The 27,585-nt window shown below is 51.2% G+C and overlaps 1 protein-coding gene across 1 annotated transcript; it reads right to left on the bottom strand.

Annotated features, from left to right (window-relative positions):
* Positions 1-122: 122 nt before the first annotated feature.
* Positions 123-22,380, bottom strand: LOC104686258 (cystathionine beta-synthase-like). The gene is made up of 16 exons (XM_010394620.3): positions 21,655-22,380; positions 19,554-19,699; positions 16,631-16,737; positions 14,555-14,689; positions 13,405-13,484; positions 12,074-12,205; positions 11,088-11,157; positions 9,471-9,562; positions 8,081-8,206; positions 7,020-7,104; positions 5,347-5,452; positions 4,745-4,816; positions 3,420-3,554; positions 2,766-2,874; positions 2,314-2,398; positions 123-490 (listed from the first exon to the last, which is right to left on the bottom strand). The coding sequence occupies exons 1-16, from the start codon at positions 21,847-21,849 to the stop codon at positions 393-395; spliced, it is 1,773 nt and encodes a 590-aa protein (XP_010392922.2). The 5' UTR covers positions 21,850-22,380; the 3' UTR covers positions 123-392.
* Between the last annotated feature and the right edge of the window lie 5,205 nt (positions 22,381-27,585).

The following is a 27,585-nucleotide window of genomic DNA, read 5'->3' as shown; positions in this document are numbered from 1 at the left end:
ACGTGACTTGCCCCCAGCCCTGCTCCTCTTGTGGCAGAGATGGGGTCTGGCCCAGAGGCACCAGGATAACCCTCAGCAGCTGGCAAACACATCCAACCTCCTCCTGCCTATCTGAGCAGTAACAACCATCCCCTTGCCATCCTCACCTCCCCACATTCCCTGCCCAGCCCTGGGAAGCTCAGTGTAACCACATATGGCTATTAAACACAATTTCTTTAGTTGTCTCCTCTTTAGTGATACTGTGGGTGGCATTTGGCAGACAAATATTATACATTACAATTTTCACCTAGGCATTGTGAGAAACTATTGGCTGGATTGGGCCAGAGGCTCCCTTGTACAGGTGGTCCACACCTGGACCTGCTGGAGGAGGTGGGGGCAGCTGAGCTGCTCTGCTACTTCTTGTTGTTCCTGCTGACAAAGGTGAGGAGGTCCACGGCTGTGACCACACCAAACACCATCTGCTTCATGAGGGAGCTGCCATTTCCACTGACTGGAAGCACAGAAAATTCCAGCTTAGTGGCAAAAAAAATACAAAAGAACATCCCACCCCCACCAGCCCCCTCACCACCGCCATGTTCCAGCCGTGCAGAGGATGCTGTTCATTTATTAAAAGAAAACCTTAACAGGGACAGCATCTGTCTGAGCTCTACCTCCACAGAAATGACTGATGAAGCCTCAGTCAGGTTGCTGTGATCACACCAGAGAGGTTTTTGCTGCAAATAATGCACCTTTCCCAGAGCAGGAAGCTTAATTTCCCAGTTGTTTTTAGCCAACCTCTGTTCCAGTCCTGCTCCTATCACCACAAAACTTTTTAGAGCAAACTAATGAGACTCTCTAAAAGCAGCAGTGAGGCACTTTTCTACTCTGTTCTCATAACATCCTACACCACCGTTAATGAAACAGCACTTCAATAATTGTTTTAACTGTCTGATAAATGTTTTCTTAAATAAAAATAAAACTAGCCACCAGAGTCCAAACACAAGATAAAATGCAAGCTCCAAAGGTGTGGGAAGAAAGTAATAAATAAGAGGGTAACTGTGACAGCATTAAAACAGCAGCTCTGGAAAAGAAGGTGAGTGTTGTTTGAAAATCAGAGCAAGAGGTGCTGCAGACAGCTGGCTGCTACTTTTTGGTGGGTGCCACTTAATTTGCTGATACCTTTTAATTTATATCAAAACGTGATACAAAAGAGATGTTCCTTATTTTATGATAACCTAGCTGAGAAAGGAAACTCTGCCTGGCATTAATTTTGGTGACTGAATTGGAAATGTGCATCAAAGGTAATTTTGAGTGGCAGGTTTTTGTTTGCAACCTGCTGTGGGAACATGGATGGACTTGCAAGCTTTGGAGCTGATGGGGCTTCGGGGAAGCAGGCCCTGGAGATGAAGTTTTGGGATGTTTGGGCATGGTGGGTTTTGGAGGCCTCAAGTTGAGCAGGCAGCCCCTTCCTGGCAGTGTCACCCCCTGCTCACCTGAGGGATGCTTTGCATGCTCAGTGTGTAATCCCATCCAATCAGCATAATTACACCCTTCAGCTCTAATTCACAAGACCTAAACATGGGTCTTCTGACTGCTTTTTCATGTTGCTCACTTCTCCCAGCCAAGGTCAAATCTGTACTTCTGGAAGTCTTTTGGTGTAATTGTGCTGGAAGGGTGTGTCAGGTCAGATTTGCTGAGCAGCACCTGCCACCACACCTTTTTTGAGTCAGAGGAGGAACAAGGGGTGATCCCTGCTGCCACTGATGTGTCAGCAGCCCTGATGCTGCTGCAGGTGACTCTGCTGCGTTGGTTTGCTGCACCATGGGGAAGGTGGCTGTGCAGTGGGTTGAGAATAAACCAAACCTGCTTTAATGGTGCTCCCAGACTGGCAGAGCATCCGTACACCCAGCCATGGCCCAGGTAAGACTCACACATCAATGCCCCCAATGCCCCATGCCCCAGGGCTTGCTCACGGCCCGACCCAATTTGTCTCAGCTTTCTCAACTTACAAGCCTGAATTCCACCCAGGCTTTACCTAATGTGGCCAAATGCTCCTTCCAACCTTGTCCCTGGGCTACAGAAGCCTACGGAGGTCCCTAATTTCCTCCTTGCTTGCTTTGCCCCCCTCCCCTCATCCCTGGGGTGTCAGGAAGAGACATGGGTGAAGAGTGGGCAGTTCCAGGGCTTTGCAGAGCAGAAATCCCTCCTGCAGAGGCTCGGGGGCTGCACAGGTGTAGCAGCTGCACTGACACCTGCCATGCTCAGCTTGAGAATTTCCCTTTCCCCTCTGAAACATTTGTGCCAAGCCTGTGGAGAGTCCCTGCAGATACCTACACTGCATTTGCTCGTGTACAACGATAGCAAAGTGGTCATTCTCCAGGATGCAGGAAAGCCTCCCGAGGCTGTCCTCCAAGCCAATCTAAACAGGACAAAAAGTGACATTGAACATTTTACTTCACCTGGCAAAGGCTGGGCTCTGATTTGTGCTGATTCCCCAGCTGGATGAAATCCCCTGTCAGCATAGGATTGGGGGTGGACATTCCCACACTTGGCTCCTGGTGTGAAGGCTCCCATATCTGAACCCTGCTGGCTCAGCAGAGTTTTTACAGGTGCTTGTTCTTACTTTCATCTCCAAGATGTCACCATCGCCCTCCCCACCTCTCTCGGCCTTCTCACCGACCTCTTCTCCCAGCTCCCCTCACACCCCAGGGTGGTGGTGGTGGTGCACCTCTCCTCTCTCCCTGTCCCCAGACAGAGGCTGACACCAGCCCCAGCCTCAGTGGTACCTTTGAGAACTGGTCGTAGGTGACCTTCGTGACAGGGTCTGAGAACTCCGCGCTTCCAGCCAGCACAGAGGTGAGGGTGTTGCTGAGGGTCACCATTCCCAAAATAAGCCTGTAAGGGAACAGGGAGTTTTCCAGGTGGTCAGACCTGAGGTAGAACACACGTTTTATGTAGGGGCTGAACTGCTCTGGTTGAAGTCAGTGACTAAATTGTTGCTGCAGTCAATGGGAGGCACCAGGTTTCTCCTCACTTGAGCAGGACAAGAAAGTCTTTGTCCTCACCAAGCTGTTGGTTTCACAGTAGTTAAAATGTGCTATTGCAGTCCAGGACTCAGCAGCTGGGAGCAGGAAAACCCGTGGGTTCCCCAGTTGCTTATTTGTGTGGGTTTCCCCCCAGCCCTCACCGCTCCTCTGGGCTCCCCTTGCCTGTGCACTGATCCAGCATCTTCTGAGTTCGGTGGGCACTGGACTGGGCTTTAACTGGCTCCTTTACAGGAGTTTTATTGATGAATCTTCACAAGGAGACAGAAGGTCTTTTTAAAAATATGCATCTGAGTCCAACACAAGAGCCCCTACTCTGAATCAGTAAATGGGACTTCAGCTTCATCAGATTTTTCTGTGTGAATGCCCGTCTCTGTAGGGAGCAAAAATAGTTACCCTGACTCAGCAACAACAGGAGCTTGGTCATATCCCTTCTCCTGGAGGATCTCAATTGCCTTTTGACAGCTGACTTCTGGGAGGAGAATGAGAGGGGCCGAGAGATTCAGTTTCTGCACCTTGATGTTCCACCACCTGTTGAAAGACAAATGGCAGCACCGAGCTGTGGCTCTGCTGCACAGCTGTGGCCTTGAGCAGGGGGGCAAGGCCAGAGGAGATGAGGGATATTCTGTCTGCCTGAGAAGCCAGCCCCACTCCTAAGCCCAAAGCAGAAATGCCACCATGGCCAGGTCTTGCTGAAGCCAAGCTTTCCCTACGCCCAGTGTTCATGCAACTCCAGAGGCAGGGCTGAGACCAGCAGCTGGCAAGGTGCTGAGCGGCCCTGAATCCAAGGAAGCTACTGGGGGCTTCACTTCAAGCTCATAAATGGGTGACCTACCAGTTCTACTCCTTTGGTCTGTATCCTTGGTCCTCACAAGGCAGCATTTGCAGCTCCTGCAGGAGAGAGCCTGGCAGAGATGCTCGTGTGACTTATGAGGGACAAGCTGAGCTTGTTCGTGGGGGAACACAAGCACCTCCCAAACATCTCAGACCTGAGTCCTTGCAGAAAAGGCAGGGCAATGCTAGAGCCTGGAAGGGCCAAGAGCAACTCTAACCAGACATAAGAGGCCTTGAAAAGATGTGTTGAGTTTTTAGGAAATATTGTAAAATAACTTTTGGTAAAGGAGCAGGTGATATCGATAATACCTGCTGTCTTTGAAGTGAAACTAAGAGCTTTTCTAAACAACTGGAATTTGCCCAGCCACATCAGCTGGCATCAGCCATCAGCACTTTGCCTGTGAGTCCCTGCCTTGAGGGGACTCTTTCCCCATGGTGTCCATGGAACAGCAGAGTTGTTTATCTTTTGTGGCCAGCAGCTCTGGAAGGTGAAAATTTCCTGTCCCCTGCCTGAAAAGATCTGCAGAGCTGTTTAAACGGGGGCTTGCTACGACAGGGACCCACCTTCCCAGCAGTCTGATGGTCCTTTGAACATCAGATGTGGAGTAGAGGGAGGTTTTCAAGGGGTTTAAGTGGCCTGGGCTGCCACGTGGGAGTGGATCAGCTACTTTGGGACAGAAATGGCTCCTTTATAGACTTTGATTGGAGAGCTGAGAGATAACCACTCAAAAGAGAGGAGCTGACATTACAGCCTCCCCAGAGGGGTCTGGACTTAACTGTGTTTTTTCTAAACACTAAAAGAGAACCCTTTCCTTTGAAGATAATGATTTCCAGACTCAGAAAGCTGATTCCCTTAGCACAGTTTATCCCAGCAGAGGCTGTCTTACCAAGGCTTGTGCTCCTGGACTTCATTTAGGAACCCATTTTTTATCATCCACTTATCGTTCACAAATTTGGACCTGGAAATCACCAACAAAGAGCGAGTGTGTGAGGCTTCCAGAAGAAGTCGTGCTTTGTTTCATGCACCAGACCACAGCACTGCCCCCAGGGCTCCCATGATTTTGCAGCTGGCTGCTCTCAGCCCCTTTTAAGGGCAACAGGAGCATCGGGTGCTCAGTAATTCTTCGAAGCATGCCAGCTATTTGCCTTCCTAACTTTAGGCATGCACGTTCAGAAAGTGCAGCTTGGCTGAGTCCTGCTCTGTGCAGTAAGTCAGTGACAAGAGGAAATAAACCCCAAGTGTCCCAGCACCCAGCCCCTGATGATTGCCACGGTGATGTGCTGTTTCTCCCTGTTGTTTATTTTGCTTTTTTCCTGTGATCTGCCCGACAGAGACTCCCAGCTCTGGGCTCACTCCGTGTGCCTTGCTATCAGATTTGTTGGGGTGGTTCTCCAGAACCCTGAGCACCTGGGTTCAGCTCATGTCACAGAAGGCCGTGGGAGCTCCCACCCGGATGCTGGAAAGCAGGGGAGGAAGCAGGACACTCACATGTAGTTCCGGATGGAGTCAGGCAGGATGACCACGCAGCGCTGACCTTCTTTCAGCTCCTTGGCAGCTCTCACAGCCACGGACATGGCACTGCCCGAGCTGCCACCTGGATGGGTACCAAGGAGAGGGAGACAAGTGTCAGGGCTGCCCAGGGAGCAGGGCCACCGTCCTGGTGTGGGGAGCACAGGCTGCCCCAGCTAAGGGTGCAGAGGTGGCACCTTATGAGATGGTGGTGGCTTGGGACGCTGGGATGGGAGGACAATCAATCCGGAAGCCTTGTAGGCTTTAGGGTCAGGCAGAGGTAGGGATTGATGGGACCAGTTCATATGATGGCTCTTGGGTGTCTGAGGCAGCATAAAAGTCACCTCATGAACTTCATGAACCACTTCTTGTGGTGACTCTGTGGGCAAACCAAGGGCTGGAAGGTCCCATGCGGGCACATTCAGAACACGCTGCCCACACCGCACCCTCCCTTTGCATGAGCAGAAGACCACGCCAGTTCTAGAGCTTCTGGCTGACATACTTGGCAGCCAAAAGATTGGCTTTAAATGCACTGTAAAGACCAAAAAACCCATGAGCATTACATTCATGCTTGGAATACCAGGCCAACGTGATGGGAAGACTTAAGCGCTCCCCGTGTCTGTGTGCACGCATGTGGTTTGCTGCACGTAGGGAGAGCAGGCCCCTGCTTTAGAGAGGCAATTCTTCCACCACTAGTCTGAGTACTGGAAGTCAAACACATTCCACTATCTGTGTGCCAATTACACACTGCATTCGAGGCAGCACGTATTTTACAGCAGGTTAATTATCCCTGGGTCACATTTTTCAAACAAACGAGGAACGGCCCTGAAAGATGCAGTTCAGGGAACACGAAGCTGTTCACAAATTATGATTGAGTTCAAACAAGTGGTTTCTGTTGAAACAGTGACTCCGTGCCTGCTAGGTTAAATCAACATTTAAGTGTTTCATTACATATATATAGCCTGATCTTTTCCAAAACTCCCTGGATATGAGTGCTCAGGGCTTTTATCAGCTGTAACTACAAGCCTACGTAGTGTCTGGTCCTGGATGCAAACCTGTGTCTGTCTGCTTGGTGTCAGGGAAGGCAGAAAGCACGCTGATGCTCTGTGGAGGCTCTTAGGGTACAGGCAGGGTTTGTGTGAGGGCACTTGTTTATTTTGGGAAGCCAGTGGGATCACTTACAGCTTGTTGGCACAGGGAGAAATACTCAGTAAGAACATCTCACACTTTCTTCACTTTCAAACCCTCCTGGTCCAAACCTGGCACCTCTGGTGTGTCAGTGACACCGAGCACGGCCTCGCAAAGCTGTTGGCAGAGCCCACCTGTCCTGCCCCAAGCCCCACTAATCCTCCCTCCAGCCTGTGTAACTCTACACTGCCTGAAGATCCAGTTCCACTGCAAAAGTGCTCCAGTAAGAGGAGAATTACTGCTTCTATAATTATTGTGGCCAATGAGTCAGACCCCAGACCAGACTCAGGGACACACCTCTGAAGTCTGCAGTGACCGATGCACAGCCCGAGGCTCAGCCTTTCAGCCCTGCTGACCCAGCAGACACAAAACACAGAGGGCACCTACCCTGGAGCGTTTTGGTCCCAAAAGGATGAGATTCAGAGGGCTTGTTAAGAGAACAAGCTCTTGTGGCTGGTGCTTACCACACAATAACCCCTCCTCTCTGATCAGCCTGCGGGACATGAGGAACGAGTCTCTGTCGTTGCTTTTGTACCACTGATCGACCACCTGAAGGGAAAGCAAGGAGGATGAGTCTTGGCAATGTCATTTCAGGCTGCCCCGACCCTCTGAGGCACACCATGGTGCTGATGCCCACAACATCTGGCAGCTCTGAGCTGCCTGCCACACTTGTTGAAAGCATTTGTCAGGGCATCCATGCTCTGGAGGGTGTTTGTTGCTTGTAGACACCCACACCCTTCCAGCCAGCACTCTTTCCTTGGGGAGTGAGGGATGCCTGACAAGTCCATAGTCAGGATGTGGAAGAGGGAGTGGTGTTCACAATGTCCCAGGCCAGACTACACTAATGGTTGAGATTTTGCCAAAATGAGATCCAGCTACAAGAATCAGCCTGGGATATTACAGGTGACAGCTCTACAGGCATGTGCTGACAGCAGGGATGAAGTTAACACCTGGAAGCAGAAAGGGGTCTGAGGCTGTGAGGGACCTTTCTAGAATGAGCCCAGGGCAACACAGGCAGCCTGTGTTAGGGATTTAAAGCTCTGTGCCTGGTAGCAGCTGATACACTGAGAGGGAACTTGACAACAAGAGGGATGAGGTTCATGATCTGCTGTCTTACAGGGCTTGGATCTTGTCTTCCAGCCTGTGCATGGTGCAGGATTTCTGCTGTGTGTGGTGCCTGAGGCAGAGAAGGCTCAGGAAACAGCAGTGTGATGAGGAGCAGCCTCAGTGCAGACATCTGTGTGATCACAGCCAAAGGGGCACGCTCTGAATGCTGGTGAGGTTGAGCAGAGGAGGCTCACACTGTGTTGTATGCCTGCTTTTCTCCTCTATTTACTTGCTCCTTGTGGACCACTTACAACCAGAGTTACTCAGAGAGATGCTCCCTGCTGGGGTCCCAATCCCACCACCACAGCTTGTAGTGCACTGGGAAGATGTGTCAGGGCCACCACACCTCTGGGCTGGGGAGAAGGCTGGATGCAAAGCCAGAGATAAGGCAGAGGCCCCTCTTCACATGGTAACTCACTGATCTGTCGAGGACAGTGGGGATGAAGTCGTGCCCAATGCCCTCCACCTCGATGGTTGTGGTGTTGGTTATGTTCATCTCACTGGGCAGAGCCACGATGGAGCCATCAGGGTCCACGCCAATGATCTTTGAGGGAAGGATATTTTATCAAACCAAAATGGGAATCCAGAAACAGCCAAACACAAAACTCAAAGGAAAAAATACCCACACCCTTACCAGCATTTTCCTTCCCATAATATTCATTAATCTTCCTAACCACTGGCAGCACGGAGAGCTTCCAGGATAAAAGGGTGCTGTTTTTCACTGTCTTTTAAAATAGATCCTAGGTAGTCTTCAGCTGTTGCCGAAGTGACTGGTGGCTTAAAATGTTATCACTCTCAAGGTGTTTGTCATTTTGTCATCACCCCTTTGGCAGAGCCTGCCACTTCCCAACCCTTAGGACACTGCCAATGCTCCTGAATCTGCTGTAGGGTGAAGCCAACCAGCGAGCTCCAACCTGTGGAAACCCGTGGATACAGACATCCCTTCTGGATCTAGTTGTGCTGGCTGATGGTGACACCTCCCTGGTTATCTACAGCTTTGTGTCTGGCCTGAGGTTGCCTCCCTCAGCACGCAGCTTAAGAAGGGATGGTGACGCTGCTCTACGCACAGCTGCACACAGCCAGGGAGGCAACCTCACATCCCAGCCCTCCAGTGGTGGGTCCACACCTCTCTGGTGGGTCTGGGATCACTCACACACTGACCAGACCAGAGAAGCAGTGACTGTCATGCCTCCAGTCTGCCTTGAAGCACGAGCTCTGGAGGATGAGCATTGTGACTGATGGCAACCCTAAAGCATGGAGGGTTTTGCAGTGGCAGAGAAGCATTTGCAGTGTGTGCTCCCCATAGTGTCCTGCACAGGGCAAGGCACCAGGCAGGGGGAGATTTTAGTAGGGCTGTGGAAACTTTGGTCTCTAAGGCACCTGGATGGGTCTAGGTCAACCTAAGCATCACCAAATTGCTTCCAACAAAAGCCACGATTACTGTGAACAAACAAATAGGTGGAGGCAACAACTGCTCCCTCAGGTGAGCTGTGGGGTTAGGGAGGAGATGACACGCAGTGACAGGACAAGGGAAAATGGCTTTGAGCTGAAGGAGGGTAGATTTAGATTGGATATTAGGAAGGAATTCCTTATTGTAAGGGTGGTGAGGCCCTGGCACAGGTTGCCCAGAGAAGTTGTGGATGCCCTGTCCCTGGAAGAGTTCAAGGCCAGCTCTGAGCAGCCTGGTCTGGTGGAAGGTGTCCCTGCCCATAGCAGGAGGGTGGAATGGGATGACCTTTAACGTCCCTTCCAACCCAAACCATTCTGTGATCCCATGAAAAGCCTGGCAGTCCTGCCTCCTGCCTTACCTTGCACTCCGGGCACTTCTCCTTCAGCTTCCTGGCGACACCAGTGATGGTGCCTCCTGTGCCAGACCCAATCACCACCATGTGGACCTTGCCTGCAGGTCAGGGGAGAGAGAGGCTTTCAGGGACTCAGCACAGCTCCCAGCACGATCTCGCCTTTATTCAGGCCCCTGTGCAGGTGCAGAGCCTGTGTCCACCAGAACCCCATGTGAGGGAAGGTCAGGCAGAGGCCATGCTGGTGGCCAAAGCCTGGTCCTGTGGAGGAGTTTGGATGAGCTTGCAGGACCTGAGCGCAGCTGATCCTGCCTCAGAGCAGGGAGATGAAGGCGACCTCCAGATCTCCCACTGCAGCACTCCATGATTTCTGCATCTTTGGCATCTACTGAGCAGAGGCAACAGCATGAAGCTGTATCGGGAAGGTTTAGGTTGGATATCAGGAAAAGGTTTTTCACCCAGAGGGTGGTTGGGCCCTGGAACAGGCTCCCCAGGGCAGTGGTCACAGCATCAGCCTGACAGAGCTCAAGGAGTGTTTGGACAACACTCGTGGACACATGGTGCGACTTTTTGGGTGTTCTGTGCAGGACCAGAAGCTGGACTTTGATGATCCTTGTGTGTCCCCTCCAACTCAGGACATTCTGTGATTCTGTGGTTTAAGGCGGAGGGAATAATCTCAGCACATCCAGCCCTTTCAAACCACACCAGGTCAAAGCAAATCACACATGTGACTATCACTAACAGGGACAACTTTTCAGCCTGTGTTGGCATCCACAGTGGAGGGATGGCTGAGCTCTGCCCTGGCACCTGCCGTTGTCAGACGTAGCCCCACTGGCATTGCTGAAACTATACAGATTTAGGAGTGGTAGGAGCAGAATTGGAGCCTGACCTTCAAAACCTGATGCTGCAGCTGCACTGGGAAAAGGGGACCTGCAATCCACGGCTGGCAGCCAGTTGGAGCAAATCCTAACACTGTAGTGGAGAGAAGGCTGGGACTCTCTTGTTCCTGTTGACACCTGACTGCTTCACTGCTCTGATAACTGCTCTCCGGTTAAAACCCTCGAGTCCCGTTCTCATTTTACAGTGCTCCCACAACTGGCAATAAATTTCACTCCTGTCTGCACAGACATGGACTGGGATAGTCCTTTATCCTCCCCCAGCCCTCACTTCCAATGTCACCAGTTTGTGAAGTTTCAGTCGGTTTTGATTTGCAAATGAGCGTACTGGATCAGATGCAGCCTGCCATGCCCTGGTGAATTCATATTCCCCTGTAAGGCCTCATGGGACATCTTGTGTTCCCAGCTGGCAGGTCACAAGAGGTGTTGTGGCCACCAAGAGACATGTTCTTTCCCCTTTAGGTACAGCCTGAATTTCTCAAGCCTCTGGTCTCCTCCCCCAGGCTTTTGCAATGGGACAGCCGGGAAGCCCTGCAGGCTGAGGTGTATCTGGAGTGGATTAGGAGAGCTTGCTACACCCTGCATGTTGGTGTTATTAAGATAATATTGCCTGCCCCTACAGAGGCCCTTTGGGCTGTTTCTAGACATTCAGGTCAGTAAATGATGTAAATTAAGCCTCTCAGAGAGGGTTACAGCCCTCTGCACGTAGAGGCAACAGCACAGACGGTACCTTCACACTGCTCCAGGATCTCCTCAGCCGTGGTGTCGTAATGAGCCAGGGGGTTGCTCGGATTTCGGTACTGTTTATTCCAACAGAGAACAGCAAGAGTACCGTGTGAAGAGCAGGTCAAATACCAAACCAGCAATAGCTCCTGACAGAGCTGTACCCAAAACATGCAGCTGCCCCCTCCTCTCCTTGCTGAGGGGGAATCTGCCACCCCACCAGAACAGGTCACAGGTATTGCTCCTGCTTGTCCCTTTGGGACAGATTTCCATGCACACTTGGGGTTTTTCCACGCTGGAAGGTTAAACGTGCCCACAAACACTGACTCTCCAGCACTTGGTGCCCACTAGGTGTGGGGATGGTTTGGAGGCTGGGAACTATGGGCTGGAGTAGCTGTCCTGATCATGAGCTCTCATGCACAGAGGGATTTTGCACCCCATGTTCACACCCATGGACCAGGCTGCTTCTGAAAAGCTCATTCAGTCTTTAATGCCCTTTTTTCTTAGAAGGAACGAGCTTCCCTGACTTTCCTGCAGTCCAGGGGGTCCTTACTCAGGGGTCAGACCAAGTGCCCTCCTGTGCAAGACCCAGCACTGCAAGAACCTCTGGCATGAGTCACCAGGGTTTGCCCTTTACAGCATGAGCTCTATTTTTGAGGCAGAACAAAGGCTGCTAGCTAGGCATAAAACTGGGGGGTTTTTTTCAGGTCAAAGTTAAATCTGAAGCAATTTGAGGAATCTTTGAATTGTGCAAGAAAACCCAGCCTTGCCCACATCCAGGCTTTGGCAGAAGTGTCTCAGGTTTGGAAGCGTCCCTTATTTTGTTTCTGTCCCCCTGTGCTTTGCAGAGGAGCGATTAAGTTTCAAATGTCATCAAACACTGACTAAATCTGCCTCTGGTTCCAGTTTGAATGAAGCCCCCAAGCACAGGCACACTTGGAGAACACCTTATAAACTGTGTTGGGAAAAAGTCAGTGGAGGGACTGCGTTTACCTGATCCAGGATGTGAGAGTTTGGGATTTCACTTTTCAGCTTCCAGGCAACACGAATGTTGGACTCAGGGGCATCAAAGCGGGTGCACGGGGTCCTCACAATTTCAGCACCCAGTGCCTTCAGAATATCGACCTTTGGGAGGGAAAAGAGGAGATGCAACACAACTGATCCCCCACAGGGGTGGTAACCCGAACCTGCAGGCTCAGGGCAGCACCAGATACCAGAGCAGCTTTGCATGCAGGAGACATTTATCATTTGGAGATACAATGCCCAATTCTGGACTGCGCTATCTCTGACATGCTCCTGGCACCCCAGGGCCTCCTGCCTGAAGCTGGCACATGGATTCAAGCCTGGCCTCTTGCCCTGTCCTACTTGGAGGGCAGGCTGGGGACAGGGCAGAGGGAGGTGACACTGTGCTGCTCCTTGGTGCCAGGGGAAAAGGGCACAGGGGGAACTGGATAGGGAACAGTGTCTCCCGTGTGCTGGGATCTGAGCCCCAGCATGCAAAGGGGACATCAGAAAGCTGTTTTTGCCCAAAGTCCCTTCTCTTCTCTCACCAAGCACAAGGAAGGAGCAAATCGGCCCTAGGGTGTCTCCTGTGGGAGGTGTGGCTGTCAGTGAGACAGGGGGAGTGTCAGGGCACCTGGAGATGAATCCCATGGCAGCTGGAGGTGGCATCTGATCCAGACTGAGCTTAAGTGAGATTTAGGTAGAAATGAGGGTGACACTTTGGAGAAGGGATCATTCTTTAGCCAGGTCAGGGTCCAGGTCTGGTTTCACTGGCATGAGTTCAGCTAAGCAGTCTGTGAAGCCCTTGGCTTGCCAAAGGAGGGGTTTCTGCCATCTCCAGAATGGTGATTTTACCTGATCATCAGCTCTCGTGCAAGTGAATCCACTTCTACCACCTTGAAAAAGCAGCTCAGGCAACTCTAAATGTCTCCAGGTTAAAGAAAACCATAAAGACACAGTGAGGCCAAGTGACCTGTCAGATGTCAGAGGGGAAGTGAGCAGAACTGGCAGGAGAGCCCTGGCACCTGCCTGCCTCTCCTTCTGACCCTTCACATGCAGCAGATCCTGCTCCATTTCTCTGCAACCACACACCGTGTTTGGCTATCCCCCCACCCCAGCTGCACTTCTGACACCAGACAGTCACCAGGCCATCACAGGCTGCTTTTTTCCCCTCAAGAGGCACTTTCTAAATAGCAGCTGTGGCAGTGGGTGTGCAAGGCTCTATGGCCTTTAAAGGAGAGGGCTCCAGGAAGGGAGAAGCAGAGAGAGAGAGGGAAGGAGATGTTTCCCAGCTGTAGGGTAAAACCATACAGAGCTCTGACCTTCTCCGTGCTCATTTTCTCGGGCAAAACGATGATGCAGCGGTAACCCTTCAGTGCAGCCACCAGTGCCAGCCCAATCCCTGCATGGTGGGGAGCAAAGGGAGTTGGTTGACAACAGCATTTGGCAAGAGTGACCGACATGCGTCCCTTCCTACGTTCCTCTCTCCTGAATGGAGCCATGAAATGCTCTCTGACAAGCCACAGGTGAGGGCAACCTCCATGAGCCTCCTGGGATGTGCTGGGAGCACCAGGAAGTGTGGGAGGATGTGCTGACAGGCAGGTGGGGCTGCAGCATCCTTCCTGCTTGCAGGAGCGTACCAGGGTGGCACAGAGAGAATGGCAGGGCTGGGGAGAGCTTCCCTCCCCTAACCGAGGCTCAGGCCTCTTCCCGTGTTTTTGGAAACACAGGAGAGAGGTGATTTTGCTTCAGGAGTGCCTTCCCCTCCCCCTCAAGCACTGTCAGTTGTGGGGGGACGGACACACAGGACGCTGCACTTGTCACCCTGTGGCCAGCAGGCAAAGGGCAGCTCTGCTCCGATTTCACCGGGGTGATGGATGGAACCAGCTGCTCCCAACTAGGGCAGGAAGGTGAGGCAGCAGGAAGGAGCAGTGTGTCACTGCCAGGGGCTGTAGGGAGCCTGGTGCCATTCCAGCTGCCCTGGGCAGGCAGGCAGCCAGCATGATCCACCTGGGACACAGCTCTGGGGGAGCATAGATGCCCTCACCTCATGTCTGGTGGTGGCTGGGGTGACATAATATGGTGGGGTGACAAGTGACAGTGACAAGGGCAAAAATCACATGATTTCTCTTCCAACCCATCGGGGGAATGGTCTCCGGGAACCTCTGAGAATTCAAAAGCTTCCCAGCCTGAAAACATCCAGGGTTGCCCCAGCTCCTGATGCTGTCTGCTTTACCACAAGGAACCTTCCCAGCCACACCTGTGCAGGTGTAGGACCCTCGCAGGACCCTCAGGAATTCCAGCAAGGAGGCATGCCAGCATCCCAGGATGCCCATGGCCACCAGGAGGGGAGCTGAGGGAAGGATGGAGCCAGAGCCGACCTTGTAACTGCAAGTGCAAGAGCTTCTCAAAATCCCTGCTCCTCAGAAACGCCACCCTGCCCAGTACCCAGGGCACCCCTGCCCTTCCCACCTGTGTTTCCTGAAGTGGGTTCAATCAGGGTGTCTCCTGGTTTCAGGATCCCAGCTCTCTCTGCATCCTCCACCATCCTGAGGCCGATGCGGTCCTTCACGCTGCCCCCGGCGTTGAAGTACTCGCATTTTGCCACTGGAAAGGGAAAGAAAGGGGAGAGGTGCCTCCATCAGGCACCAGCTCCTTGCTCCCCCAGGCCTCACTGCAGTTCTAGGACACCTATTCCTCCTCTGCAGGACGGTCCTTTGCTCAGGGGAATGCATCCGCCATCTGCTTTTCTGGGATTATCCGTCAGCATAACCCACGCAGAGTCCTTCTTTCTCCCAAATTTCCTCCACCCTGGATGGGTTTGAAGTCAACCTGGTCAGCCCAGGATGGGTTTAAAATCAACTGGACATAGTCATTGCAAGGTGGGAGGTCTTGCACTGGCACAACACTCCTTGTGCCCTGCCTGGAGGACTCTTCTGTGGGCAAGGCAGTGTCAGGGCTAGCAGCAAGGTCTCGCTGTCTATCCTGGGGCATTGAAGTTTTTAATAGATATCTAAGAGGTCACCTTTTGCAGGGGTGATCCGTAGTCCTGACTGGGGTGCCATAAAGAAAAAAACAAACAATAGAAAGAACATTTTCAAGTGTCAGACAAAATTACAATTTTTTTCACTGAGCTAGCAACAAACCAAGTAACCTTCCAAGGCATGTTCAAATTGCAAGGCACATCTTGGTCCTAATCAGGGCCTCCACACCACAGGATTCTTCTTACCAAGGCTTTGATGAACATCTGCAACTGAAATGGTGCTACTGAGCTCTGTTTTACGGACAACAGGGAGAAATGGGAACTTCCAGGGGTCATTCATTTCATCCTAACAGAGACAGCTGCCTGAGGCTGAGAAATCAGCCCAATACCTGAGCAGCCCAAACGGGAAAAGAAATCTTGTGCTCATCATTACATTTTATAATGCACAGTGCCACAACTTCAGCTGCACAGGGATCCCTGGAGGCACAGGGATCCCTGGAGGCACAGAAAATAGCAGGCAATCCCGTCCAGCTGTAGCTGCTTCCTTGAGGCAGCTGTGCTGCAAGTATTCCTGTGTTTGCTTGGGAAGAGGCTCGGTGCTGACACATCCCTCAGACAGGACCGTGTAGCTGCCCTGCCGGTTCTGCTCTCCTTCCCCTCCTGTGCCAGGGGAGGGAGACACCATCCCAGAAAATGGGATCTGCCCAGCTTTCCCCGCACCTAAAGCCCCTGCCCCAGCCAGACATCCCCCAAGCGACAGGCTGCTCCAGAGGTGGACCAGGCACTGCACATCTGTCTTCCCACCTCCACCAGCTCCCTTCCATGGTCTCCTACCGTCCCCTCGGGGCAGTGTGGGGCAGCGCAGTGTAGAGGTTGCAGGGCTGGTGGCCCAAAGATCCCAGATCCTGAGATGGGATCTGGTGGGAGAGCCCAGCACGCTTCATGTGTCCAGTGCTCAGTGGGGTCTGGCTGCCCTGTGGATTCCCAGCTGCCAGACAGGACCACGAGGTTCTGCTGTGCCCTTTTGTTAAGGGTGAGTGCTCAGCAGGTCTCTCCTTACTCAGCTGTGTGACACCCGTGGCACTTTCTGCCTTTCTGCCCAGTTTGGATTAAATTAATTATTAGGGTTAGAAGTTACAGGAAAGGAGACTGAAAAGTCCACATGCACAGGTCTGGTTTTGTCATCCTTGTGATTGTTGGGGACCAGTGTAAAACCAACCCTTCCACGAGACAGCACCAGTGCTATGTTAACATCTCCTTGGGGAGAGGACTTGGATCCATCTCCAAATTTAGCCCAGCTCTGCTCTGAGCTTATGCTGCTGTTATCTGGGAGGAGAGATGCCTCTCTACCATTAGCCCCCTGCTCACCACTGCTTGAAACCTCCTGTTTGGTCCAAGAAATGACTGTAGTGTAGCCTGATAAGCAGGAGAGCCCAGCACGAGCCACATCTGGCCCTCCCCATCTGTGCTTCCTCTCACAGAGCCTCTTCTGAAGCCCCCCTCTAGCACCACCCCTCACCCTCACCTCGTGGCATGCAAAAACCTGCTGGGAAGGGGACACTCACAGAGCTCACACTTGAGCCCATAGGACTTCCCAATCTTGTTAATTCGGACCATTGGGGTGCAGCCAATTTTCTTGAGGATATTGGGCAAGATCTTCTTTTCTTCTGTCCTGAAGCAATGCAGAAAAAAAAGAAGTCAAATCAAAGCTATTGTTATGCAACGTGAACCAAGAGAAAATCTGAGTGAGGTTTCAGCAACTTTATCAAGGCCACCAAAAGACACCCCAACTCCAAGAGAAAAAGACCCCATCAACAATTAGTGGCACCAGGAGTTAGTTACGGTTTTCCATCATGAGTTGTTAGCTCTTTTACATAAATAATAAGCTGATTAATTTTAAGGGTTGTTCTGAAATGCCTTGTTCTGCAAGGCCCTAGGCCAGGTCTAGAGTAAATGAGAAGATGCTGGCAAGCCTTTGGATTTTATGCCATGGGTGAGCAAACCAGGAGCACAAGGCTCCTCCTCTTTCCTCCATCCTACCCAGCCCCACCTCTGCTTCCCACATTTCCAGCTGCCTCTGGGCCAAGTGTTGCTGGCCAGGACTCCCAAACTTGCAAGGAGGGCTCCAAGTCATTGGAGAAGCCCAAATCACAGAGGGTTCTGGAGGTTTTTTTGCAAACAATTGAACGCAGCTCTGTGATCAGTGAAATCCAGCTGCCTGGATTTGCCAGTCGCTGTCAGACTCCAGCAGAAGCCAAGAACCACATCACAGCAACTGCAACCTGAAAAGGGCATGTTTGCCCAAAACATCCTGCCATCCATCCAGGGAATTCATGTCCTTGAGCTCTTTCAAAGACAGAGGGGAGAGACTGATGAAGATCACAAGCATATGGCCCCTGGTCACAAGCCAGCACATCTCTCTCCCAGTGACACCCCCCCATTCCCTCACTACTCAGCTCTGCTTTGCACAGCTCTCCCCTCCTATCATCCTTTGACCCCTGAACCAGAGTTCTCCTGTTTCCTGTCACGGGCAGGCAGGTGGCTGTGTGCTGGCAGGAAGCCCGTGTGGTGCAGGGGTGACACGCTGGGTTACTTAGAGACCTCACACCCCTCCCTCCAGCTTTTGGCAGCGTGATACAAACACCTCTTGCCCTGCACGAGTACAGGGGTTTAGTGAAGGTCTTTACTACCAAGAGGAACCAGCCTCCTTGCATCTCAAGCCCAGAAATGATGGGATGTGCTGTTGCCTCTCCCTCTGTGGGAAGCGTTTGCAGAGACATCGCAGCCTCCATTGAGTGAGGCATTGCAAATGTGAGGCAATAACACAACAAAGGAACTTCCCTCACAGCTGCAGCCATTGCCCATCCCAAAACCATTGAAATGCTTGGGGATTTCAGTGGGGCTGAGCCACGGCACGGGGAGGCTCCAGCTCCTTTCACTAGAGCCTGGCTCTCTTGAGAGTGACCTGTGTTACTGTATTACACATCTGGATTGCATCCTGCAGATGCTGGTGTCAGCTCAGGACAGTGGACAAGGATGGTTTTCCCCTAAGATTCCAGCTTTTAGTCATGGCTTGCTATTCCTTAAGATGTCCAGGGGAAAGCCAGTCCTGGCAAAGCAAGGGGTTCCTGCTGAGGTTATGGTGGGTCAGAACTGGCTCAAGGGATATCAGAACTAGTCTGCCTCTGTATCTCTGAAAAGAAATTTAAATCATTAATATTCTTGATTAAAATAGCCTCTTGTCTTATCCTTCTGCTTCTGCCCCAAAAACTCAATCAGATTTCACCTGGGAATCTCAGGAAGTGCAGAGATTTTTGCTACATTGGCTGCCATCTGTGGTTTACCCAGAGCAGGGAAACCAAACTGCCCCCTCCACGCACTGCTGCAAAGGTGTGACGTGTCCCAGTGTATTTCCTTCCCTGCTACACAGTGGGTTATGTTTCATCTCCTCCCCCAGCAGTGCTGTGAGGGCCTCCTCAGCCAGACCCCATTCCCAGAGCGGTGTTCGATGCCCAGGGTTGGGGGATATCTCTCCATCTCCTGTCTGGGGGTGGGATGGCCTACCCACTGGCACCACCATCGCACCCTGATGCTAAATTGTTAAAAAACAAGAATGTTATCCTGCTCAGAATGATAATTGAGGGGGGGAAAAAATCATTTTGACTGAAAAGAACCTATTCTATGCTCGGGTGCCAGCTGCAGGGGTTGCACTGAGCGAGTGCCTGGATGCACAGCTTGCTGGATCAGCTCCAGGGCTCTGGATTCCACTCCTCCCTCCTTTGTGGGCCAGACCCAGAGGCTACTCTGGGCTACCCACACGCTGGTGGCTGTGCCCTGGCCTTGCCCTGCCTGGCATGTGGTCAGGCACGACCATGCAGAGCAGTGCTGCACCTCCCATGGGCTCCAGTTCCTCACTGGCTGGAGCTGGATTCCTGCTTTACATCTCTGCACTTCAGAGACGTGTCTGCAGTTCCCCTGACATTTATGGGACAGCCTTATCTTTAGTAGCTTGGCTGTGTCTGGTTTGAAGGGTCATTAAAGCACCTCTTGTCAGGTCTAGTCTGGGCCCTCACGTCACCCTGGGAGGGAACCTGCTGCTGTGAGGACAAGAACAGCTCAGAGCAAGCACTTTTCTCTGCACCCTGGCCATTTCCTACCAATGTAAAAGCCCAGGCCCTTGTAATCTATTTTTGTGAATGTCTCTCAGCCATCTAAAATGAGATGCCCCAAACAAGCAGATGCTCTGCATAACACAGAGCTGAGACTTGAGCCAGCCACACCTTTCTGCAAAATGAAAGGGAGTGAGAAAATTTTCTTGGAGGGGAGGTACTAAGTTGGTTTTGCCACCTGGAAAATAAACCATCGTTAACGTAACAACCAGCTCCTGGCCATGACCATCCTGGTGTACCAGCAGTACTTCACCTCTGGGAGAAGGGGAGAAGGTGCTGAACTGCACTCTGAAACAAGCAGCATGGAGGAATTACTTACAAGGGAATACAGGAGTGTGGAGACTTGCTGGCAGGCGTTGTGGCTGTCCACGTGCACTTACTGGGCAAGTTGGGAAGGATCCACGTGCTGCTGTCCTGGCTTCCTGCACCACTGCCATTCATGAGGGGGCATGTCTTACTCAGCTCCTATGTGGTGGAAAGAGGGGTCACACAGACGCCTGGGAGAAAAATAGCAGCAGAAGGCAAAAAAATGGCATTTGGGTGCGAAGCCAGGCAGCTAGGAGCATCCTGCTGGCATTTCAACCACATGGATCTAGGTGGATAAGGAGGTTGTAGTGATGGAAGGAGGCTGGAAGGAGATGAACAGATGAAAGGATGTTGTGGTGAGGTGGGTGTCAGTCCCTTCTCCCAGGGAGCGAGTGATGTGACAAGAGGAAATGGACTCAAGTTGCCCCAGGGGAGATTGTACATTAGAAAAAAACTTAGAGCATACATTAGGAAAAAAATTTCATAGGAAGGGTTGTAAAGCATTTGAACAAAATTCCCAGGGAAGTGGTGTAGTCACCATCCCTGGAAGCGTTCAAAACTCGTGTGGATGTGGCACTTGAGAAAATAGACTAATGGTGAACATGGTGGTGGTGGGTTCATGGTTGGACCTGATGACCTTAAAGGTCTTTTCCAACCTTAACAATTGCTTGATTCCATGATAAAATTGCTCTTCTGGAGTGGTATGCTAGACCCCCTACATTGTCTGGGCGTCTTCTCCACTGTATCTTCCTCATCTCAAAATCATCCCCTCTACTAGAAAATGTTATGTTCCTAATTTAATTATTTGGTTGAGAACTGCATTTCTCACCCTAGCAGTGAGGAACCTGCAGGTAAATCCACCCAGGAGTAGTTGGAAAATACTTTTATGGTGGTGGTGGGACCCAGAGGTCACCTCTACTCTGGCATCCAGGTGTATTAAAACTGAGACAAAAGAACCAACAGAAATAAAACAGCAAAAGGCAGCAGAGGTGCTTGGGGGCACTGAGCAACTCCCACAGTAAAACAGCTTAAAGAGAGGAGGATTCATCAGACTGGACATGAGACAAGGGGGTGGTGCTGAGAGCAGGCTGCAAATCCTGGGGGAGTTGGAGAAGGTGCATCAAATAATAAGCAACAAATAATGAGGCAGAATGGAATTACCAGGAACAACTACAGGGGCAGAGCAGGTAAAAAGTAGAGTGAGAAAAGGATTAAACAAGTTTGTAAAGGTTGAGTTCAGTAGCAGATTTTAAGCACACAAGCCCTGATGGCATCAGTGCTCTGTAGGAAGGCAATTTGCTGTGCTGTTTTCTCTTTTGCTGGTTCATATACAGACAAAAGGAAGAGTCTGGGCTTAAAGTTTATTCTCAGCTCCTGCTATGGAACAATAGCAGAAACAAGGGTTAGAGGCAGATTTGGTGTGACCCCCTCTGCTCTGATCTTCTCTGCAATCCATCCACCACCGGTCTGTGCTAAGGAAACAAGCTGCATGGAGAAAAACCACGATTTTTGGCACCTGGAAGTTCCTCTTCTGGCTTGTTCTCAGAATGAATTTACCTCGATTCAGCCATTTTTGAATAAAGGGACCTTGCAGCTCTGTAGGGTCATGGATGGAGACTTGTGTCTCACTTCTGTTGATGATGAAAGCTGCTGTTAAGCTGCTTGTCTGCCCTGTCTCCCTACACCTCTGTGGGGGTGCATTTTGCAATTAGAGCTGGTTTAACCCTTTCATTACCTTTGCTGCAGCAGAAATGGTCAATGACATGATGTTGGACCTTTCTTCTGCATTTAACTTCAGATTGAGAATTATGATGTCATTTTGAGACCCCAGAGAACCAAACCAGTTCAAAGAAGAAACATCCCATTTCTAAACACAGGGAACTGCCTGCAGTAGGGCCAGACCTGCTGCCACGTGGCGAGGATGTGGGAAATCCAGTTTAGTTAGGGAGCATCATCTTCCCCCCGGCCATAAAGCCACAGCCCTGCCCCTCCTGAGTCCCCGGGCTCCCTGCAGTGGCTGTGACTCACAGTGGCCAGCACGCTGTTGTGGCTGGGCCCTGATTATCTGAATTATTTGTGGCTTGGCATATGAGCCCAAGGGCAGCCTTAATTACCATTTCTGCTATCCTCCTCCTGCTCTCCACTCGTTTCACCCTCCTGGTGAGAGTTTCTTTGCAGCAGCGTGGCAGGACAGCCCGAGCTCCGCACTGTGATTCCCTGGTGGTTTCCAAGCCAGCTGGGAGGATGGGGCTGGGGTTGGGTCCCTGAGGGCTGGGCTGTCCCTGGAACACAGAAACACACCACACCATTACTCCAGCAACATCAGAGGGATGCAACAGCCCGTGATGTGTGGCTGAACCTTCTCCTTATCCAGAGGCCCCGCAGCATCTCCGAAGATGGAGGTCAACAGTCTCGTGTTGCAACCTGGCCCCACAACTAAAGCAGACAGGGAACTCTGGTCCACCTCCCCTCTAGGCCCTGAGCCACGTTTTCTATTCCAGACACCATCCCCAGCCTGAGAAGGCAGCAGGAAGCCATGAGGGCACAGGGCAGTCACTCCAAAATGCCTTGGATCCTGCAGCCGGCAAAATCTTTCCCAGCAAACTTTGCTTCCCGGGGCTCTTCCCCACCACTGGCAAACCTGCTGCTCGTTGGGAGGGATTAAAGGAATAAAAATGGTTCATTTCCTTGCTAGCCAGGATTTGTGTCGGCCTTGAGTGTATCTCCCGAAGCAAATCTGTGTTTACCTAACGAACTAGCTGGGAAGGAGCAAAAGTCACCTGTGGGTAAAGGAGAGATAATCTGCAGTGTACCAGAGGTGGTCAGCATGCTTTCACAACTGAGGCCACCACGTACCACCCAAAATGCTGGCAAAATAGATTTTATGAGTGTATTCCCCCCCCCCCCCCCCTTTTCCTGGTGATGTCCATCTCTACTGTAATCATGATGGGGTGAAAAGAGACAGGGAGGAGGGTGAAGTTATTGGGGCTGCAGGGCCTCACCATGCAAGCCCCCTCTCCCCTCCAGCCCTGGTGCAGGAGGGCTTCATAGCTCCCCACCTTCTAAAATAAGGTTTCATTCTCCTCACCGTGTTCAGTTTCCCTGACATCTGATGTAAAATTAAGTCAAGAACGGGGTTTTCATTTTTTCTCTCACTCAAAGCAATTACAGACCTATTTGCTAGACACACAGACAACAAAGAAACAAGAGCTGACCCTTGACTAGGTCAACATCTACGTTCCTCTCTGCTGGAGAATTCCTCATGTTTCTCCTCAAGGGCTGGGTAATTCCTGGTGCTGCAGGAATGGCATGGATGTCCTCCTTCCACTTGCAAAACACTCTCAAATCACTGCATTGCTGTGCCCAGAGTCTGGATTCTTATTTACATTCATATATGTCCAAAAACCCACAGAGTGGCTCTGAAGGTAACCTTAAAAATTGCCTGAAGTGTAGAACCCCCAAAATGAGATGGCAGATAGCCTGAAATGGCACCAAAGGATGGATACATCCTCTGTGGATCACCAAAACTCTTACCTGTGTCCCAATACTCCTCTCAGTCCCTGGCTGAAGCCTCAGGTAAGATCTGGTCAGCCACCAAACACACCTGGCCCACTGCAGGTGTCCTGCCACAGCCCCGTTACCTGCTGCTGAATGGAGAATCTTGAGAGGGCACAAGACTGGGCAAAGGATGAATGGAAATCTCCACTGGAGCTGGGAAGCAGGCCAAGAGACCGGGAATGATAACACCCAGCTGCTGCCACTTGAGGAAAATACATGGCAAGGAGCACAGGCTAATGTTTACAGAGCACTTTGCAGATAGGAGATTGCAGTTATCAGGTTATCAGACTGCTCTGATAACTTCAAGGGGAAGAAAATCAAGACGCTCATTAAGTAAACTGAGGGAAAAATTAGATGAACTCAGCAAGGCAGAAAGAGGTACATGCCAGCTCTCCCCATGAGAAGCAAAATGCCTTTTTCTTGCTTTATTCTAAAGAAATGGCGTTGCTGTCACTGAGCAAGACAAATGTAACATCAGTTTAACAGAACGGTGGAGTGACCCAGGCTGGAAGGGACCTTGGGACGTCCCAGTTCCAGCCTCCTGCCCAGAGCTGAGGCACCACTAAGTTCAGCCCAGGCTGCTCGGAGCTTTGTCCTCCTTAGATCTTGAAAACCTCCAAGGATGGAGCTGTACAAGCTCTCCAGAAGACCCTCTCCACCACCCCACTGACCTCGTGGTGTGAAGCCAAATCCTCCCTGCTTGCCTGATTTATTCAGGACTTCCTGAAAGCGCAGCTACTCCCCAGGTCAGAGTCAGCCTTTGCAGGGGCTGCCCAATTCCAAGTCTCCCCACAACACCGAGGGTCCCCATTTCCCAAGGAGTCTGCCAGGAGATAATAGATAAGCCAATACTCACCCCTGCAACCCGTCAGCTGAGTGCCTGAGCTGAGCCCCAGCCCCAGTTTATATGTGCTGGTGGCAGCGGACACCCGTGAGCTCCGGGAGGGACGCGATTGGGTCCTGCCCCACACCTCACTGTGCCCAGCACCTGATTGCTCTGCGAGGGGAGGTGACTGGGGTATAAAAAAAAAGATAAGCAATTTATTGTTTGTTTTAATTAGTACTTATCTTCAGGAGTGCTCTGAACCCTTCCCCCAGCAATTTGGTGCTGGTTTTAGAATTCCGCTGCTGTTCTGGTTTTGTGTCTTGTGCTGGAATTTAAACCCAGCTCATCTGTGTCAGCATGGGCCTTGCTGAATCAGGCACAGGTGGTGACAGAAATGACATATTGTGTTAGGTGCTGCCTGGTGGGGAGTCTCTGTGTCCTCTGGGATCCTAGGATTAGTCTCTGCACCACCTCCAGCCTAAACCTCTGTCTCCTGCTTCTCATGAAACTGCTTTACTGTTAAATTGGCTGAGAGCACTGAACAGCTTCTGCTCCATGGTGATTCCTGAGCACCAGCTGGGGATCAGGAAATTACCTGGATGCAGATTTTGCTTGAAAAGGAAGAGCCCATGAGAATTTCAGCCCCTCCTTTCCCCACTCCTGCCCAGAGCCAGGGCAGCACACAGAGCCGCCTGGCCTGGGCTGGGGCCGTGCTCCTCCAAAACACAGTGGTGAAGGAAACTTCACCACTGCTGAGGTGATCAGGCAAGAATAAGCCTTGTCAGAATGCTTATTTTGGAATTAAACTTTTGAAGACAAGACTGGTGTAGGTATTAGCACAGGGATGACTTTACCTTTGGTCTTTTTGCAATAAATGAACTCTCTGGAAAACATTGCCAGAGGTAATCCATCGCAGAAAACTCTTGTGGGCTATCTGATGTGACAGAGAACATGCAGGTCTCTTGTGGAGAGGCTGCAAATAACCCCAACCCCAGCAAGAATTGTGTTTTCTGGGCATTGCAGTTACAGAATAACCCAACCACCCCTTCCTGGTTGTCTCCTGTAGCAGCGTGTGCTCAAAAATTAGATTCTTCCCTTCAGTGACCAAACTGCAAGAAAGGGAGATCTTTTCAACCTGAAAGGAAACAATATTTAGATGGTTATTGGAGAGACAGAAGACAATTTTGAAATAAAATGCTTCCTTTAGAGAAATACATTTTTAAATTAGATACTTTAAAGAAAAAAAAAAAGGTTTAGATGGCAAGTTTGGGGACTTTGAATCAAAGAATTCCCCTTTTTGGGGGGCAAGGTAAAAGCTGCTCACTGCATCTGACCAGAATGCTCAGGCTTAGTTGCTGGCTGGGTTTAAACCATGAGAGGTCTTTTTGGTGCCCAGTGGGGGACTTTTTGGTGCACCTGGGGGATCAGTGGCTGTGCACGTGGTCACCCTGGAGCACCTCAGAGTTTGTGGCCATGCTTGAGCCCACCACAGCATAGGTCCAGCCCTGGAGGAACTGAAGCCAGGGGTAAGGCCGTGGTGGAGCAGGGACATCTCTGGAGGTGGTGTGGCTCGTGGAGAAGAACATGCACCCCACCAGACAGGGGGCTGGGGATGCAGGAGGGTTTGCAAGGAACAGCTGACCCCAACTGACCCAAGGGATATTCCAGACCATGTGGCACCGTGCTCAGCATGTAAAGGTGTGGGAGAAGGAAGGAATGATGGCATTTGCCTTCCCGAGTCACCACGAGGTGTGGTGGAGCCCTGCTGTCCTGGGGGGTGGCTGAACATCTGCCTGCCATGGGGAGTGGGGAATGAACTCCATGTTTTGCTTTGCTTGTGCACACAGCTGGTGCTTTACCTGTTGCTTTAACTCAGCCCACGAGTTTTCTCAGTTTTACCCTCCTGAGTCTCTCCCTCATCCCACAGTGAGTGGCTGTGTGGGGCTGAGTTGCTGGCTGGGGTTAAACCATGACATTTTCCCACCACCACCATCCCCAGAGCTGCTGTGCAGTCGTGCTCTTTGGCATCCCCAGCCCCACAGTCACACACACAGCTGGTTTTGCCCCAGCAGGTGAGCACAGCAGGTATTTTGGGGTGGGTTTTCCTGCTTTGCCTGTGCCTGGGTTAAGCGCAGAGGAGGAGCTGGGCTGCAGGGGAATGGCTGGGGTCTGCACTGGCATCTTTGTCATGCTTCCACCCACACAGGAACACCAGGTATTTCACAGCCTGTACACATAATAAAATCTAATTTTACCTTGCTGTTCTGCAGTGCTGGTGTTACTAAGTTTAAAAAACACACAGCAGCACAGGGCACAGGTGCCCATTCCCCAGCAGCCCCATCCTCTATCTGAAGAGCTGTCTTGCAGCATTTAACCTGCAGGATTCCACTGGCTAAACATCACCATTTCCAGGCTGGGAAGCAACAACAGGAGAGAGCAATCAGCTGGACAAAAAAAATGAGGAGAGATGACTGAGAACACTGGGATGGCTCTGAGCTTTCACAAGAAGGTGAGACACAAACGTTCATGCACAGGGAGAGGGACTCTGCTTTTAAAACAGTGTCAAAAATACTCCTTGCAGAGGTAGTTTTATCGTACTCACCTCATCTTCCCTGTAAGGGTGGGGAGACCCTGGCACAGGCTGCCCAGAGAAGCTGTGGCTGCCCCATCCCTGGAAGTGTCCAAGGCCAGGTTGGATGGGACTTTGGTAAACCTGGGATAGTGGAAGGTGTCCCTGACTATGGCGTGGGGTTGGAACAAGATGACTTTAAAGTTCCTTCCAACCCAAACCATCCTGTAATTCTGTGATCCCTGTGGGGATGCAGCACTCAGGTTTTATTGCTGGGCACTTCCAAGGAGAGACCTTCCATCACCACAGTCATCCCTCCTCAGCGAATTTTTCTCGTAGAGGAGACAATCTGGTATTAAAATGTTCCAGATTCTGCTGTACCAGGAGCTAAGAAATCCACATTTTCCCCTCCCATGTAATTAATATTCAAAATGGCTTTATCAAAGCAGTTGAAGCTCCACATCACGGCTTGAGAGGATGTCAGGAGAAGGGTTAGCAATGTTTTGGGAAGGCCTAGCAAATAATTCAGGTCAGAACAGGCTTTCCTTGGTTCTTGGCTTATTTTTGGCCATCAGAGAAAAACCATCTTGCTGTGAGGGCATGAGGTTAAAACTGCCACTGGTCGAGCTGTATTGGACTGTGAGTTGGAATACTGGTGATGGCGCCTGCTATCTGAATACTGTGGGTAAACTGGGAGAAAAGGAGGCTGTCACTTGCTGTTAAAAATATTTTTTTTTACCTGATAAGCACACTTGGTGTAGAATTCTTACTGCAGCGCAAAATGATGCCAGCTGAAACACGATTCCAGCTGTCACAGGCCAAGGCAGGAATGGGTTAGAAAAGTTACATTTTTGTCACTGCTTTGGAGCAGCCATTCACACCCACCTCTTTCAGGAGAGGTCACCATTTCTTTGTACAACCCACAGAGTTTGCAGTGCCTGTGACGAGCCTCCCTTGATGGTGCATCTGCTGCTGGTGGCTGTGGTGAGAACGATGCTCCAGAGACACCCAGAGAAGTGCAGACCTGCTGGCTTTTCCTGGCAGGACACAGGAAGGAACCCAAGGCACAAACAACTCCAAACACGCTGGGTT

The sequence above is a fragment of the Corvus cornix genome, chromosome 1 (genome assembly GCF_000738735.6).
Source record: "Corvus cornix cornix isolate S_Up_H32 chromosome 1, ASM73873v5, whole genome shotgun sequence".
NCBI classification, from domain to species: Eukaryota; Metazoa; Chordata; class Aves; order Passeriformes; family Corvidae; genus Corvus; species Corvus cornix.
The sequence above is the reverse complement of the archived record's forward strand: the minus strand, read 5'-3'. Positions and strand labels throughout refer to the sequence as shown.